This window comes from Akebia trifoliata, chromosome 16 (assembly GCF_017979445.1).
Source record: "Akebia trifoliata isolate Shusen 1 chromosome 16, ASM1797944v1, whole genome shotgun sequence".
In the NCBI taxonomy this organism is placed as follows: domain Eukaryota; kingdom Viridiplantae; phylum Streptophyta; class Magnoliopsida; order Ranunculales; family Lardizabalaceae; genus Akebia; species Akebia trifoliata.
This window is the reverse complement of record NC_141390.1, coordinates 26,435,604-26,451,227: the sequence shown is the minus strand read 5'-3', so window position 1 is coordinate 26,451,227 and position 15,624 is coordinate 26,435,604. Positions and strand designations below refer to the sequence as shown.

The following is a 15,624-nucleotide window of genomic DNA, read 5'->3' as shown; positions in this document are numbered from 1 at the left end:
AACATAAAGAATTTAGAATAAAAAATAATAATAACAACAAATGCTGTGGAACAACAACTTTTGTTGAGAAACAAACTTGGTAAAGTAAGGTTTCCTTGGGAGTTTTTATTTTTTGAAAAGTATAATATATTGATAAAAAGGAACAACAAAGTATAAGAAGGCCGAGAAAGTCTCACAAAGAGCAGTAGAGCGAAAAACTAAAACTTCAATAATTACAAATAGAGTTCCATCTAAAAACAAAGTCATCGAAGGTAAATCCCGCAAACTCTATGCAATGTTTTAACTACAGATACAAAAAGCCTAAGATTTCCAAGAAACTTGCATGAGAGCTTCTAATCTTACTATTGAACACCTTGTTATTTCTCTCGTTCCAAACCCCCCAAACAATAACCAAAGGAAGCATAGCCCACAAGAGTATTTTTCTTGAATGGAAAGCATTCTTGGCCCATTCAACTAACAACGAGGAAAACTTACGATGAAGAACCCAATTTATACGGAATAGACCAAGGAAATTTGACTAAATATTATGAGAAAATGAGAAATGAATTAAAATATTATCCACGGATTCCTCATCCCTCAAGCAAAGGGGACAACAATTGAGAGTGATCCAACCTTGAACAATTAAATTATCCATCGTGAGTATTTTATCAAAGGAGGCCAATCAAATTGTTCGAACTTCAATGGAATTTTTGTAATAAAAATGTAACAGATAGGTATGCCCGGTAAATCTCTCTAAATACAATACTACAATAGATGGACCTAAGCAAAGAATTCATCCATAGTGATTTTTAAGCTTTTTGATTTTAACATTTTGTTTTTCCAATCATTAAAATTATGTCCTCCTAAAAGTGCATAATTGAGTTCATTGGGCCCATTAATCACGTAAGGGGATTTTTGCTGGACTCCTACCCAAACAAAACGATTGTATTCATCGGTAATTTCAAGTAATTAAAATTGATAATTTTCCATAGTTCTTGATTTGGTCTTATTTTTATTTTTTATTTTTCATCTGTAACTTATCATCAACCTAAAGTTTTTGACTTAGACATTTTCTATATACGTTCTTATTTTCTAATAGTCAATGTTGATTTCTTTTTTTGTTTTGGTTTTGATTTTTTTTTTTTTTTTTCCTTTATATGAACACGTCCTCGACTTCCGCTATTTCCATGCCCTCCAAATAAATCAAGATTAAAAATGGCTCATGAGCCTTTTGGGAGAATTGGATTGGTTTACTAGACCTTTTTTTTAAGAAAAAAGAAAATTTTGGTATAATGATTATAAGAAATCAATCATAGAATCTTCAATGGACACACCCAAACAAATATTATCACTCATCATGCTTGTTGAAATTTGTATGTCACGCAAACACTTTCTAGAATTGTGCCTGAATACGATCCACTATGGTCTTATCAACTTGGAAGGCCTTGGTGAGAACTTCACTCGAAATGGGCAGTTTGGATCCGAACACAGCATTAGCTATGCCAATAGCACCCGGATTCTGACTGCTCAAGGCCACAATTGCTACCGCATTTTGATTTCCAACATTGCGTTCGAAGTGAATGAGACCAATTGGAAAGACAAATACATCTCCCTTCTGAAGGACCTTGGCGATTAGACGGTTCTCAGGGTTGGAGGTGACGAATCCAACATGAAGTGTGCCTTCAAGGACTGTCAAGATCTCAGTGGCTCGAGGGTGTGTGTGTGGAGGATTGAGACCCCACGGTGCGTAGTCTAATCGAACCATAGAGATGCCTAAAGTGTTGAGTCCAGGTACTTGGGCTACAGTGACGGGCGTGGCCTTGGATCCCAAGGAGTTTGATGTGTTTCCGGGCATATGGAGCCCGGTAAAGAAGAAATCATTTGCTTGAGTGAGCTTTGGGTCTTTGCATACTAGACCATTCACAAGTGCTGCCAAGAAACCAATAATAAAAAATGTTAAGACCATCGAATTTAAGATCGAAAAAATTAAATTAAACTTCGTTGAAACCATTATTTGAGAAAATGATACCTGAGCTAGTGCGGTCCGCGACACAGAAATCTTGCAAGGGACTAGACTCAAAGGCAAACGCAAGAGTGAAGGTGAAAGCTAGCACAACCAGTAAGAGAATTTTGTTAGCCATCTTCAAAGTACCTATGTTTACTCTTATAAAACAGAAGGAAAATATGCCTAATAATTAAAGAGCCAAAGAGGTGGAGTTATGAAACAAACATGGTTTTGCGCTCTATATATTGAGGGGAGTACCTTGATATTGAGGTGTGGAAGTGAAGAAGAAATACAAAGTTATTTCATGAAGTTGCCGTCCTAGCACATTGACAATGTCTCGGTTTCTTGAATCAAAATTTACAAAAGAAATAATTGAATTCTCTACTCAAATTTTAAGAAGATAGATTGAGATTCAATTAAGAACATGGTTTTAAAATTTATTTGAGACCCAGATGAACCGGCCGAGTCGTCCAATGATTAATTTTTATTGATCTAAATATAGATTTTGTGACTGATCTACTAATCTTTCTTATAATAAAAATAAAATATAATATAATCATTTAAATATGTTAGACTTGTCTGATACAAGATGACTCGGATGAGTCAAATCGGTATTGGAGGGGATGGAACGGGACAAGAAGAGTTACCTGGTTTTAAGATCATGATCGAGGACTTAGTCACTGCCGTAATTGTAATACCATAACACCCATCATAAGTTTTTTAAAGAGCCGGCTTTATTAAATCTACTCTTCTTCCTTTATCTTATGATTGAGCAAGAAAATTGATTTAAAAATAATAATTTTCCTGCGAAAAAAGTGATGTTCCCTACTTTTAATTATTGTTAATTAAGGCTTAGAACATATTCCCGTCTCGACCCACTAAGAAAATGATTTTCTAGGTTGGGTGGGAAAATTGAAAACATATTTCCCCAAGATCACCCCCCACCCAAAATAAAACCAACTCTCTTGTGACATCTTCTTATGTGATGTTTCAAATTGAGAACCACTTTTTCGGAAAAGTCATATTCATTTTCATAGGACCATCTTCTCAAGAGTTTGATTTTCTCTAGAAAATATTTTTTCTTCTCAACATCATACACACTCCAATTGGCAAGATAAAATGGTGAATTGATGCTAATTAGATTTGTCAGATGGAAATGATACTAGTTCTTCTCCATGTCTTTATCTTCCCATTTTTAGTGTGGAGTGAGGACCTCTTCAAAGTGATATTAGATTATATCTGTGTTTTTATTTAAAAGTTGAAACTTGGGATATATAGTCTGGTGCTTGTTGGATCAAATTGTTCTCCAAATATTCAATCTCATTCTTTGGATACAAATCCAATTAATCTTATAATAGTTAGATTGGATAAAATTTGATTTCATGTATACGTCATATGTTTAAATAATATATATCATACAATTTATATATTTTTACAAATTATCGGAACTGATCTCTACTAGACCAGACATAATTGGTCAAAACCCAATGGCATAGTATATCAAATCAGATCTTTATTGGAACCAAATCCTTGATCCAGACCCTAAGTTATAGTTTTGGAACGGATCAGATTTTTGGTCTAATGGGATCCATTGAAAATCCAATCCAAAAAAGACTATATATAATAGTACTAGGTCTATCCCAAAGTTTCCATTTGTCACTAGAAACACATTTCAGGACACAAATGATTTAATATCACTTTGAAGAGGTCCTCACTCCACACTAAGATGGCAAGGAAAGGACATGAAGAAGAACCAATATCATTTCCAACTCACTTGAGCTAGTTAGCATCAATTCCCATTCTATCTTACCACATAGAGGGGATATGATGTTGAGAAAAACAAATGTTTTCCACCGAAAATTTATTTTCAAAGAAAATATTTCTCAATGAGAAACATCACCTATGTCAAAAGAGAGCTAATTTTAGTTTTGAGGGTATGGGTAATCTTGATGAAATAAATATTTAGATTTCTCCACCCTGCCGAGAAAATCATTTTCCTAGGGTCAAGTTTTCTGCCTTAAAAGGAAAAAAACAAATGCTTGATAAATGATTTTCCTAAGAAAATAGAAATTAAATGCACTTCAAATTACTTTTTCCCAGGAAAAAAATATTTCCCTCCAATTTTCTTACACAAACATTGGACCCTTACAATAACAGGGGTGACTAAGTCATTTTCAATTGAATCCTATGGTTTCTTCTATAGAGTTTTGATTCAAAAAACAGAGATATTTCAATATGTTTAGACGGCAACATATTAGAATAACTATGAATTTCTTCTTTATTTCAACATCTCTACATCAATCTCCACTCTATATATAGACTGCTTAATAACATTCTTGTTTCATAACTCCAACTCCTTTGGCTCTTTGGTTATTGGGTACTCTTTCCTTTTTCTTTCTTTTTTTGTAAGAGAAAATAGAGGGACTTTGAAGATGACAAACCAAATTCTCTTAATGGGTCTGCTAGCTTTCACCTTCACTATTTCCTTTGCCTTTGAGCCTAGTCCCTTACAAGATTTCTGTGTCGCAGACCGCACTAGTTCAGGTATGCTTCACTTGTTGTCGTTGCGGGCATTGCCCATATAATGCTAGTATCATAGCTCAAATAATAGTTTCATCATTAATTTAAAGGTGCTTTACAAAATCATGAGCGAAAGATAAATTATTTAGTTGAACGTGTTTTCAAAGTATTTCTCAAAATGATAAATTGATTGGTTTCCGACAATTTTAATGTTTTTATATGTGTTTCTTGGCAGCACTTGTGAATGGTCATGTTTGCAAGGACCCAAAGCTCGCCGAAGCCAGCGATTTCTTCTTTACGGGGCTCCATATGCCCGGAAACACATCGAACCCCTTGGGATCCAAGGCCACGCCTGTTACTGTGGCTCAAGTATCTGGACTCAACACTTTAGGCATCTCCATGGTTCGCTTAGACTATGGACCATGGGGTCTAAATCCTCCACACACACACCCTCGAGCCACTGAAATCCTGACAGTCTTGGAAGGCACGCTTCATGTCGGATTCGTCACCTCTAACCCCGAAAACCGTCTAATCACCAAGTCCTTCAAAAGGGTGATGTATTTGTCTTCCCAATTGGTCTCGTTCACTTCGAACGTAATGTTGGAAATGCAAACGCAGTAGCAATTGTGGCCTTGAGCAGTCAGAATCCAGGTGCCATCGGTATAGCAAATTCTTTGTTTGGATCCAAACTGCCCATTCCTGGTGAAGTTCTCACCAAGGCCCTTCAAGTGGATAAGACAATAGTCGATCGTCTTCAGGCACAATTCTAGAAAGTATTTATTGTGTGACAGAGAGAAAAATATGACAGAATTCGAGCAATTAAGTGTGTGAGTGGTAATGTATGTGTGTTTTTCATTGAAGATTCTATAAATTGATTTCTTTATAATCAGTGTACCCTTTAAAGGTCTGTGGATGAGGAAGAAGATCCCACTTGAGACCAAGTCCAGCCTCTTTTTTTTCCACACATAATCTTGTATCTGTATTGTTAATTGGTTTGTTATATATAATATCAAGAATTGGTGAGTTAAAAAAAAAAATTGGTGTGGCAACTAAAGAATTTTATTCCCAATCTCATACACTAATTTACTACTATGCAGCATGACCCATTAGTGAAGCTTTCTTTGGCTTCTTTGGTGTTGGATCATGACCCTTTTTTCCAAGGGGTTTCGAGGAGAGTAAAGACGACGATGGATTGTATTAGAATCGACTTGAAAGTAACCGATAAGAAAAGTGGAGGTAAAAATATGCACTGCACCTCAGAGCATGCTTATTCCAATAGTGATTCTGGCTTTCCCTTAGATGTCTGAAAACATCATCATCAAAGCCTTATCCCAAAAATTTGAGGTCAGTTTAGTGAACTCAGTTCCTCCATTCAATTATGTCTAGGTATGTTCATATCCGCTCTTGTTATCTAAATCCATGTTCTTTTGGCCCTTCCTCTCACTCTTGTGAACTGTGGTACCCCAAGTAATCTCTACGTATGTGGAGAAATTGACAATATCTCTAAAAAGCAAATCAATTTTTTCCTTGAAAATGACAACTAAGACGTCATCCATACACATAGCTTGGTTTCCTTTCCATTTGACTTGTACTTACGGCCTCGTCTACATTTCAAGAGAAGCTCTTTTAGAACATAAATATGTAATTATTTGAGTGACCTCATGAAATTCTTTGAACTATATATCAAAGATGATCTTCACACTTGTTGGAGACTCGACATCTCTTCTTCTTATGTTTACTCTGTCTCAACGCCAGTGTTTCCCGAGGCATTTTGACAACCTTCTTCCTCATCTACTTGTTCATTGGGGGGAAGTATTTGTGCTTTCTTAAGCAATAGATGTTTCATGAGGCCTAATATATGTATTCTATGCTGACACAAGATCTCAGAGCTAGAATACCCATCCGTGAAGGAAAATTATAAGAAGCATGTCTAGGTGTCTCTCCTTCAACTTTGTTAAGCTAAACTTTATGAATCAGAACATGAATCTACATGAAGGTTATGAATCGATTGATAAATCCAATCTCAGTCATCTTGATTTATAAGGGCAATGCATCGTGACCCCAATTATAGTTTCATTAAACCAACTTCGTCACATATGCTAAATTTAACCCCTTTTTCAAAAAAAATAAATAAATAAAAATTATATATGTTGATATAATTACCATATTCACGGGGGACATTGGAAGCAATTATAGTAGGAGAGGCAAGACATGTCACGATCCTCAAACAGAGTTATTCATCGTGCTAGAGCTTAAAATTATTGTACTTAATAGGGTGTTTGGAAATTCTTGCATAATTTCAAGAAAACATAACCTTTATTTTATTTTATTTTGTTTAATAGGTGATGGGTGTCCTTGTTTCTAGGCTCTCTTGAATAGGTGATGGATCAATAACTCTAGCTTCAAAATGATTCATAGCAGTTTTACTTCGGGGATCAATGGATATTTTGTGAAGCAGAGGCATTGAATTTCAAAATGAGAGCTCAGTGAGGACAGCTTGAGTATAATGGAGTAAGAACTCCCCCCACTTTAAACATGAGGTAACTTTGTTATTTTTTTAATGAAAATGGGGTGAGCAACGCTGCGTTTTTAATAAGTAATGAATTGTTTGCCTTTTTTGGACTTCAAACTAAACTGAACAATTATGAAATTACGCAAAAAACTATTAAAATAGACCCAAAATACAAAAAATATCAGTGTTTATGATTCTTTCTTTCCATAAGCTCAGACATCATTTTCTTGTTTCTTCATCCTAATTCTAATTGTAAGGTAATAAAAATTGTTTATTCAATGCCAGCCCACATTGTCAAGAGATAAGCTAAGCATAACCCGAGATCCCGATTTAGTAAAATGAGTTAACCATAAATCGACATCCCATGATTCGATCCATTACATATTAGAGTCTAACAATTGTAATGCTTCTAAAATAAAATTGGGAGATTTGATAAGAAAATTGATTAAAACAAACTACAACTCTTTCTCTTTTTCTTTTTTTTAAACATTAACCCATGTTTCAACAGGATCAACTCAATACATGCATGTTCCCTAAAAGCTCAAGCCTACCAAATTTACAACTTCTCAGAGCACCAATTCCTCATTAAACCCCATCGTTTTGCCAAGCGAAAACTATGTCCTCAAGCCCAGCTTTCAGATCTCGCCAATAACGTTCCCCCAATTCTACATCTTCTCCACCAACAACCTTCACACCTACAAGAAAGAGTGATGCTGCTACCTTCAACACTTCAACCAACATTACTAGCTTGCCCTTCACCAACCCCATTGCCCCTTCTTTCTTTCTCTTGACACTGTATCCTAATCTTCCCCCAATCTCTTCCACTCTTTCGAGAATTTTTTCGGGGGATGCCATCGATGTAAACTTCTTCTCCATATTCTTCCCATCATCAAAAAGTGTTGACAAATCTAATCCCGAAGACATCGAAATAATATCAAATGCATTCAAAACTTGAGTTGTTGAAACTGAATCACCATTCCCATCTTTGGGTAGCATTATGTCCAAATCAAATGTACCAATGTCACACTGAAATGACTTCTTCAACCAGGAAACTTCCATGAGCTCTTCAATGCTCAGTCTTTTCTCAGGATTAGGATCTAGAAGTCGAGAAATCACCTTTCGTACTGGCTTTGAAAACCAAGTAGGGAACTCAAACTCCCTACGATGAATCTTACGGTACATGACTATAAGATTGGAATCATCAAAAGGGATGAATCCGGCAAGAAACTCAAAAAGAATTATACCGCAAGACCAAGCATCAGCCTTTGGCCCAACGTACCCTTTCCACCCCAGCACTTCTGGGGCGGTGTACGCTGGGGTACCACAGGCCGTTTGGAGAAGCCCATCTTTTAAAGACTCTTCCAAAGCTGAAAGCCCGAAGTCCGAGACCTTGAGGTTCCCCTCATGGTCTAGGAGTAGGTTTTGTGGCTTAATGTCACGGTGTACTACACCTTTGGCATGACAAAAGTGAAGAGCTGACACTAACTGTTGGAAATATTGGCGCGCAATAGGTTCCGTTAACCTACCACGTCGTGCGATTTTTGAGAACAAATCTCCGCCTTTAGCATATTCCATGACCAAGTAGATCTTGGTCTTGCTAGCCATGACTTCATGGATTCTTACAATGTTGGGGTGTTGGAGTCTTCGCATTGCCGATACTTCGCGGATTATTCTTGGCTCCATGTTAGTGTTTGCAACAGAAGATTTGTCGATAATTTTGATAGCTACATCATTGCCATCGGTAAGAGATCGAGCATAGTACACCTTAGCGAAACTTCCTCGACCAAGAAGGCGGCCGAGCTGGTACTTGCCGAGCAAGACCTCTGGAGTGGGTGATTTGGGCGAGATGAGCCCGACCTTTGGCTCCATGGGTCTTGGTTTCGGTTGCACTAAGGGCATGGGAGGCTGCCCATCAACGGAACCTGGGGTGCCCATAGGAGTGCTTTCTTTCTTTCTCGTTTCTCTCCTTAGTATAAGAGGGAGGCGTTTGAGTTAGTAGGTGGTGTTATATAGGGGTTCGTCTGTTGTTTTCTAGCTAGGAAATTTCCCTTAAGCATGACTAGGTGACTCACCTCTTTCTATTGCCAAAATTACCCTTAAGTTTTTTTTTAATTTATTTCTCTTTTCATGCTAGGTTTGGATCGTGCGGAATTATACTCCCTAATTTTTGAAAATTTTGTTGTTACTATGCCAACCTTTGCTTATAACACAATAATTCATCAAATTACACATTATACAGAAAGAAAAATAAATAAAAATATATATTAAAAAGGTAACAAATACTTCTTTTAAATTCTAAAAAAAAAAAAAAATTTAATAAAATTCTTTAGATAATAATTTCTAAAATAAGAAAAAAACAATGGGTGAGAATCAAATCTTAATCTTTTAGAAGAAGAAACAGAGTGCAATCGTCTAATGAATGATTAACTACATTATCTACGATGGACTTTAGCCTAAAAGATTGGTGTGTTATAAGTAAAAAAAAATTAGAATAATAATTATTATTATTTTTGCCTATTTGAATAAACGTGACTTAAGTCCACAACCTAAAAGATGAGTTGCAATACGTCAACCAATTGAGCTACGAGTGCAAGTCCGAATGATCTGGAAACTATAATGAGTGGACTGACAAAGGAATAAATTGAAAGGAATCAATGAGTCAAGATAAGAATATTACATGGAATATTAACGTGGATTGATCAGACTTTGCTCTTTTTTATCAGTTCAAAACAAAAGCGTTGACGTACAATAAAGTCTTTCTGATACGTCATTTATTATTTTAAATATAAATTTAGTTTCCAGATCATCCAAATACTCTGAGTCAATGCAACGCAAAAGAAATTCAAAAAAAAATTCAAATAATTTAATTGTACAATTACTTTGACCAATTTAATTTTAATTTAATAAATTCCTGAATTATTCATTTTCTAAATGAAAAAAATGGGACTATTCCTGTTCTAATATGAGAAGGGACATTTTCGTAATTTTATGAATCAGCCCAAATATATGTTGAGGGGGTAATTAAGTAACAAAAAATATTTTTTCATAATTAGGATATCGTGATGACCGAGGGACATTGGTTGTCCAATTGGCGACGGTTTCACTAACTCTGTGGACGCCAGGACAGAGCCAGGTTTCCTCAAACGCACGTTTTAATGGCCGTTAGTGGGACCCACTGAAATGCAAAGCTGTCATGACAAGGCCCACAACACCCATGACCCCACCCACCTCCCTGTAATATGCCACGTGTATACACTCTTTCCCACTAAGATTCTCATGGAATCATGCATATATTTATGATTAGTACACCCTTCCACATCACGAAAGTACAATCTTATATAGTCACGTCAGCATTATTCTTCTTTTTCTAACTTCAATCTCCTTGATTTAAGCTTATCAAGAAGCTCAATTGGTGATATTTAGCTTTAGTAATTATGTAATTTTAGTCCAAAGATCAAGTTAATGAAAATTTTGGTATAATATTTATATTTATTGTCTTTATATATATTTTGTCGGTAATCATGATCGTATCACTTATAGCCCTTATAAATGTTCGCACGGGTCATTTTCAAAGTTTTATTTGTATAAGATTTGTTCAACAAATTTTTTTTTTTTTTTTTTCATTTGGTTAGAAAAGTAAGATTAGCGGTTAGTAATTAGTAAGTGAAGATGGGGATCGTCACATCAATACTGACATATTTTAACCAGCTCAGAAAGTTGACACCTTCTAGAGTTCGTTATATATGGCATACCTGTGATGTTATAGTTTGTCTACTCGTCAAGCCATGTGGTTAATTGGAATATGCATATGCCGCCAATTTACACTCTGGATACCAAGTCATGAGTTGTTAAGGTAATCTTGTTAGCACTCTCAGACACACATTGCTAAATTTTAAATCAAATACCTTTTCTACGGAATGTGTAATAGATGAGCTCCAATCTTTTCGAGAATTACCTAGTCAACTTAGCAATCAAACTTATGTCACTTTTTCTATGCTTCCGCACAATGGAATATATCCTAAGGTCGAACAACTTTGCCATTGTTTCACACCCATTTGGCGCACACACCAACAATCAAACTGATTGTTGACTTCTAATAGTTAGATTTGGAAAATTTTCATTGTAGACTTGAAACATAATATTATTACCAATTAAATAGCATTATAAATCACAATAATGGATTGAAATAGATAGTTAAACTATCTATTTGTTTACTCATTGGTCCTAATGGAAAATTTATGGCATTATTTATGGGATCAAATGAGGAATTTTTAGTGTTTTAGGTTCCTAACTTGTAGAAGTTAGGAGTTTAGGTCTCATTTCTTTTGAATTAAGATTTTACCCTCAAAAGTTATCCCATTAGCAAAAAATATATTTTCATATCCAAAATGCCCTTTTATCCTCCTGTCATTTGTAGGTGTAATTATTACACTTTTTCATAACATAATATATTTTTCTTACCTCACCGTCATTTTTGCTAAAGCTTTCATTGAAATAGTTGAATTTTGGACTGGAAAAAAAAAAAAAACACAAATACCATCTAAGCCCGAGGTTTTTGTCAAAAAAACGAGACGGGATCTAAAAAAGCTACACAATAACCATTATCGTATTTCTGAGATTTGAACTGAGACCAATAAAAGAAGAAGTTGTAAATTCAAAGAAAAAATTGAAAATAATGAAGAAGAAGATTTTTGACGAAAAAATGGTTTCAGAAAAATATTGAAAACGCAGATACGAAGAAGTAGAAGAAGATGTAATTTAAAAAAAATGGGAAAACGCCTTTGTAATGAAGTGTATTTCCTTTGTAATGTTAACATAATTTATTTCTAACACAACGCATTACCTAATGATATCAAACTTTATAACAGTGTCATGTGTATATCGTCGTGTCATATTGAGTCGTCACATGGATATGTGAAACATGTCTCTAATATGTCACACTAATTTTATATTAATAAAAAAATAGTGGATTTGTTGTAACAAAAAATTTAAAATTAAAAGAAATATTCTTAAATATTACAGAAGTTTTATTAGGGATATTTAATACTATGTAAAGAATCTTAACTCTTTGATACTACAACAAAGCGTTTTTATGAGGAAATGTGATGTTAACTGTATATTATTTATTACAACTGTAGGCAATACTTGATACATATCAAACTTCAATGAAAATAAACAAAAGTGATGGTATAAAATATTTTCCTTTTTTATCTAAGTAATAAAAAAATTCTTACTGAAGCGTAATTTCTTTTCACAAAAGCCTGGTGCATCATTAAGGTAATGTTGTTATTTTAAATAATAGAATTATCAATTTTATTTACTTTGTTTTTCTTACTATAAGGAAGATGTGACAAATGGATGTAAAGTATGGAGGTTAGAGCTAATACCAGAAACTTCGTTACTTAAAAATGGAGTTTTGTTGTTGTTAATCTTATACAAATGGAGGGATGGCCAATATATCAATTGATTATAGGTGTAAAAAAGGTGGAAATGAAAGAGAGAGCAAATACCCAAATCCAAAGTTTCATGGAAAAAGAAGATGCGTGTAAAAATGATGAAGTAAGCTTGTAAGCTTCAATGAGAAGTTGTGTAAAACTGCTCGTACCAAGACAAATCTGACAAGGTTGAGGGGTATTTAATGTCAATTTAAAAGAGTTGGGCTTGAAGTCCTAACTTGTGAAATTCCGTAAAATGCTCGTACCAAGACAAATCTGACAAGGTTGAGGGGTATTTAATGTCAATTTAAAAGAGTTGGGCCTGAAGTCCTAACTTGTGAAAGTTAGGAGCTCCCTCCCCCCAACCAAATGAATGTGTTACATGCAATTTTAGAGATATGGGTAAGGCAGCAACCTCGACGGGTTAGAGGGTAAACCCATGCTCAACCTAGGTGGCAAAACCCTCAATCCGAGCTCATGACTCAGGTTAACTCGAGTCAAGTAATTTTGGGCAGGTTGGGCTCGTTGAAAAACAAACCCTAATTTCCTTTTAATCAGTAAATATATTTTATATCTTATAAAAGAAATATAACATAAAAAATAAAATTTCATACAACCTTCAAATCAATCATTAAAACAATATTTAGACAAATCATATTAAATCAAAGCCTGTGAATAACATTCAATTGTCCACAAGTTATTACAATAAGATGCAGTCGAAGAGCTAAATAAAAGAAAATCTTGACGATGCTTCACTTCAAATATATGTAAGAAGAAATAATTACAAAAATATTTTTAAAATATATAATTGATATAAAATTTTCAATATATTAGAGTACAACATCGGGCTCGAGTTGAATTGGGTTGCCCAAACCCTCAATCCGAATTGAGGTTTAGTTGAGCCCAAGTTGAGTTCGAGCCAGCCTGCCCAAGTTGCAGTCCTAAATATGGGTTGTGTCGCAGGCCTTCCCTTCAAACTATAATATTGTTGGTTTCAAGTAAAAAGAAGAGAATTGTATCAAGTTGGCAACTAGTTCAAAACTCTATGCCCTAACTAGAGTGAAGGTGATTAAGAGTTCTAACGACGGGGAAGTTCCGCTGATTTTATTTTGGATGGAATGCGTGGAGACTTAGGTATAGGATCATGTATTTCAAGTAATTTTTTAACATAAAAACTATTTTGATTATTTGATATAATAATCTTAATAATAATTTATTGTGGCATTTGTCTTTGTAGTTTTATTTTAAAAAAAATAAGATTTGATGTTGTTGCCTACTAGACATCAAATAGGGACTAGCAAGAGAGTGTCGGATTTCTTGCAATAAAATTAGTTTAGGTAACCAAGCTTGACCACAAAATGGAGAATGGCCCACATTTACCAAGAATTACTTAAATCTTATTCAATTATTTTAATATTGATGTGAATCACTTAACCATAGTGCCCGGGCTTGGGATCGGTTAGTTGCAAATATTGTAGATATTAAAATTGTGAAACTCTAGAAAGGATCTTATATTCTAGGTAAATTATTTAAAATCTCTAGAAGTCATCTATGGCTCAAATTCGGGTTTTTGTAGAAAAATATATCATTCAACTATTTTCAAGTGATCCATCATCGGCTTAGAAGATTCATAAAATATGGGTTGATCCAAAAATTAGATAATTTTTTTTATTTTATTTTATAGAATTGAGGTATTCGAATCTCTTAGAATCTAATTAATCCTTGAGGCACTTGCAGTCCTCTCCTCCCACTCGCATTAAGTAATTTCTCAAAGAGTGACTCTTAAGGGGGCCTCCTAAGGCCTGATCTTGGCCATCTCACCAACTCTTGGGGTTTAAACTAGGGGTGCAACTTAATTCGGTTCAAACCGAGAATCGAACCAAACCGTGAAATTTGGATTGGTTTGGTTCGATTTAAATTAATATCAGTTCGATTTCGGATTTAGAAAATAAAAAATCGATGAATTCGGTTCGGTTCTCGGTTCAGGTAATATAAAAATCCGAACCAAACCAAAAATCGAATTCCTATTAATTTTAAATAAAATATTTAATTTATATTTAATTTTTAAATTTTAATTTTTATAAAAACTAACCTAACCCTCTCTCGTCTCTCTCGCGTCTCTGCAACTTGTTGCCAGCGGCTGCCAGCCTGCCACCGACCTATGAATCAATCAATTAATCTCTCTCTCTCTCTCTCTCTCTCTCCTCTCTCGTTACTCTCGCTGGTCTCTGCGACCTGTTGCCAGCGGTTGCCAGCTTGCACCGACTGATCGCTTGTCTCTCACTCTCGATTGTCTCTACGACCTGCCACCAGTGGTTGCCAGCGGCTGCCACCGACCGATCAATCTCTCTCTCTCTCGTCTCTGCGACCGACTGCCAGCCTGCCACCAGCTAATTTCTCTCCCTCTACGGCTGTGATTCACGACCAAACCGTAAGTCTCTTCGCAACCCATGGAACCGAACCAAACCAAATAAAGGTCGGTTTGGATTAGTTCGATTTTAGAACAATTCGGTTCGATTCTGGTTCTCATATGATGGAACCGATCTTGATCGGTTCGGTTCTGATTTTGCTCTAATCCAAACCAACCCGAACCAAGTTGCACCCCTAATTTAAACAAATCGAATTACTAGATCGTTGACCCAATGAGATGAGTAGATTAATCAAAAGTCATTAAAATTAGAGAGTTACTATTGTCACACCAACTTTTACTAATCCAACACCAATTCCGCATCGTGTGCAATTCTTTGGTGATTTACATAAGAATTGGAGTGGCATTAGTAAAATTTGGTGCGGCAATAGCATCTCTATAAAATTATCATAGTTTCAATCCCATCAAGTTAGGGGTATAATTGAAAAGTTAACCTCATTCAGAGTCTAGAAACAAAAAATAATTTCAAGATCATTAAAGACGACCCCATCATTAATTCTCTATTCGGACGTAGACTCTAGACCCTCGATCAAGTTCTCTAACAGTTTCTCTAGACTGGCTATCGTTCCTATCAGAAGACTTGGAAACCCATATTACCCCAGCACCATAGAAGATCAATATCACAAATCTTTTATCCATATTTTGGATCAATTATGAAAGGATCAACGAATACCCAATTACTTTAGCTTACGTCTATTCCATAATCATCCCTTGACCCTCAATGCGAACTTGTGCAAGTTTGAAT

General features: G+C 35.2%; 2 protein-coding genes and 1 pseudogene across 2 annotated transcripts; 1 reads left to right on the top strand and 2 right to left on the bottom strand.

The window, feature by feature from the left end:
• Nucleotides 1-1,372: 1,372 nt before the first annotated feature.
• On the bottom strand, nucleotides 1,373-2,120 carry LOC147383101 (putative germin-like protein 2-1). The gene is made up of 2 exons (XM_086428252.1): nucleotides 1,988-2,120; nucleotides 1,373-1,908 (listed from the first exon to the last, which is right to left on the bottom strand). The coding sequence occupies exons 1-2, from the start codon at nucleotides 2,118-2,120 to the stop codon at nucleotides 1,373-1,375; spliced, it is 669 nt and encodes a 222-aa protein (XP_086284378.1).
• A 2,245-nt stretch (nucleotides 2,121-4,365) lies between these two features.
• On the top strand, nucleotides 4,366-5,447 carry LOC147383100 (putative germin-like protein 2-1; annotated as a pseudogene).
• Nucleotides 5,448-7,186: 1,739 nt separating this feature from the next.
• LOC147383099 (CBL-interacting serine/threonine-protein kinase 4-like) lies at nucleotides 7,187-9,027 on the bottom strand. The gene has a single exon (XM_086429430.1). It carries the CDS (start codon nucleotides 8,949-8,951, stop codon nucleotides 7,602-7,604), a length of 1,350 nt encoding a protein of 449 aa, XP_086285556.1. The 5' UTR covers nucleotides 8,952-9,027; the 3' UTR covers nucleotides 7,187-7,601.
• Between the last annotated feature and the right edge of the window lie 6,597 nt (nucleotides 9,028-15,624).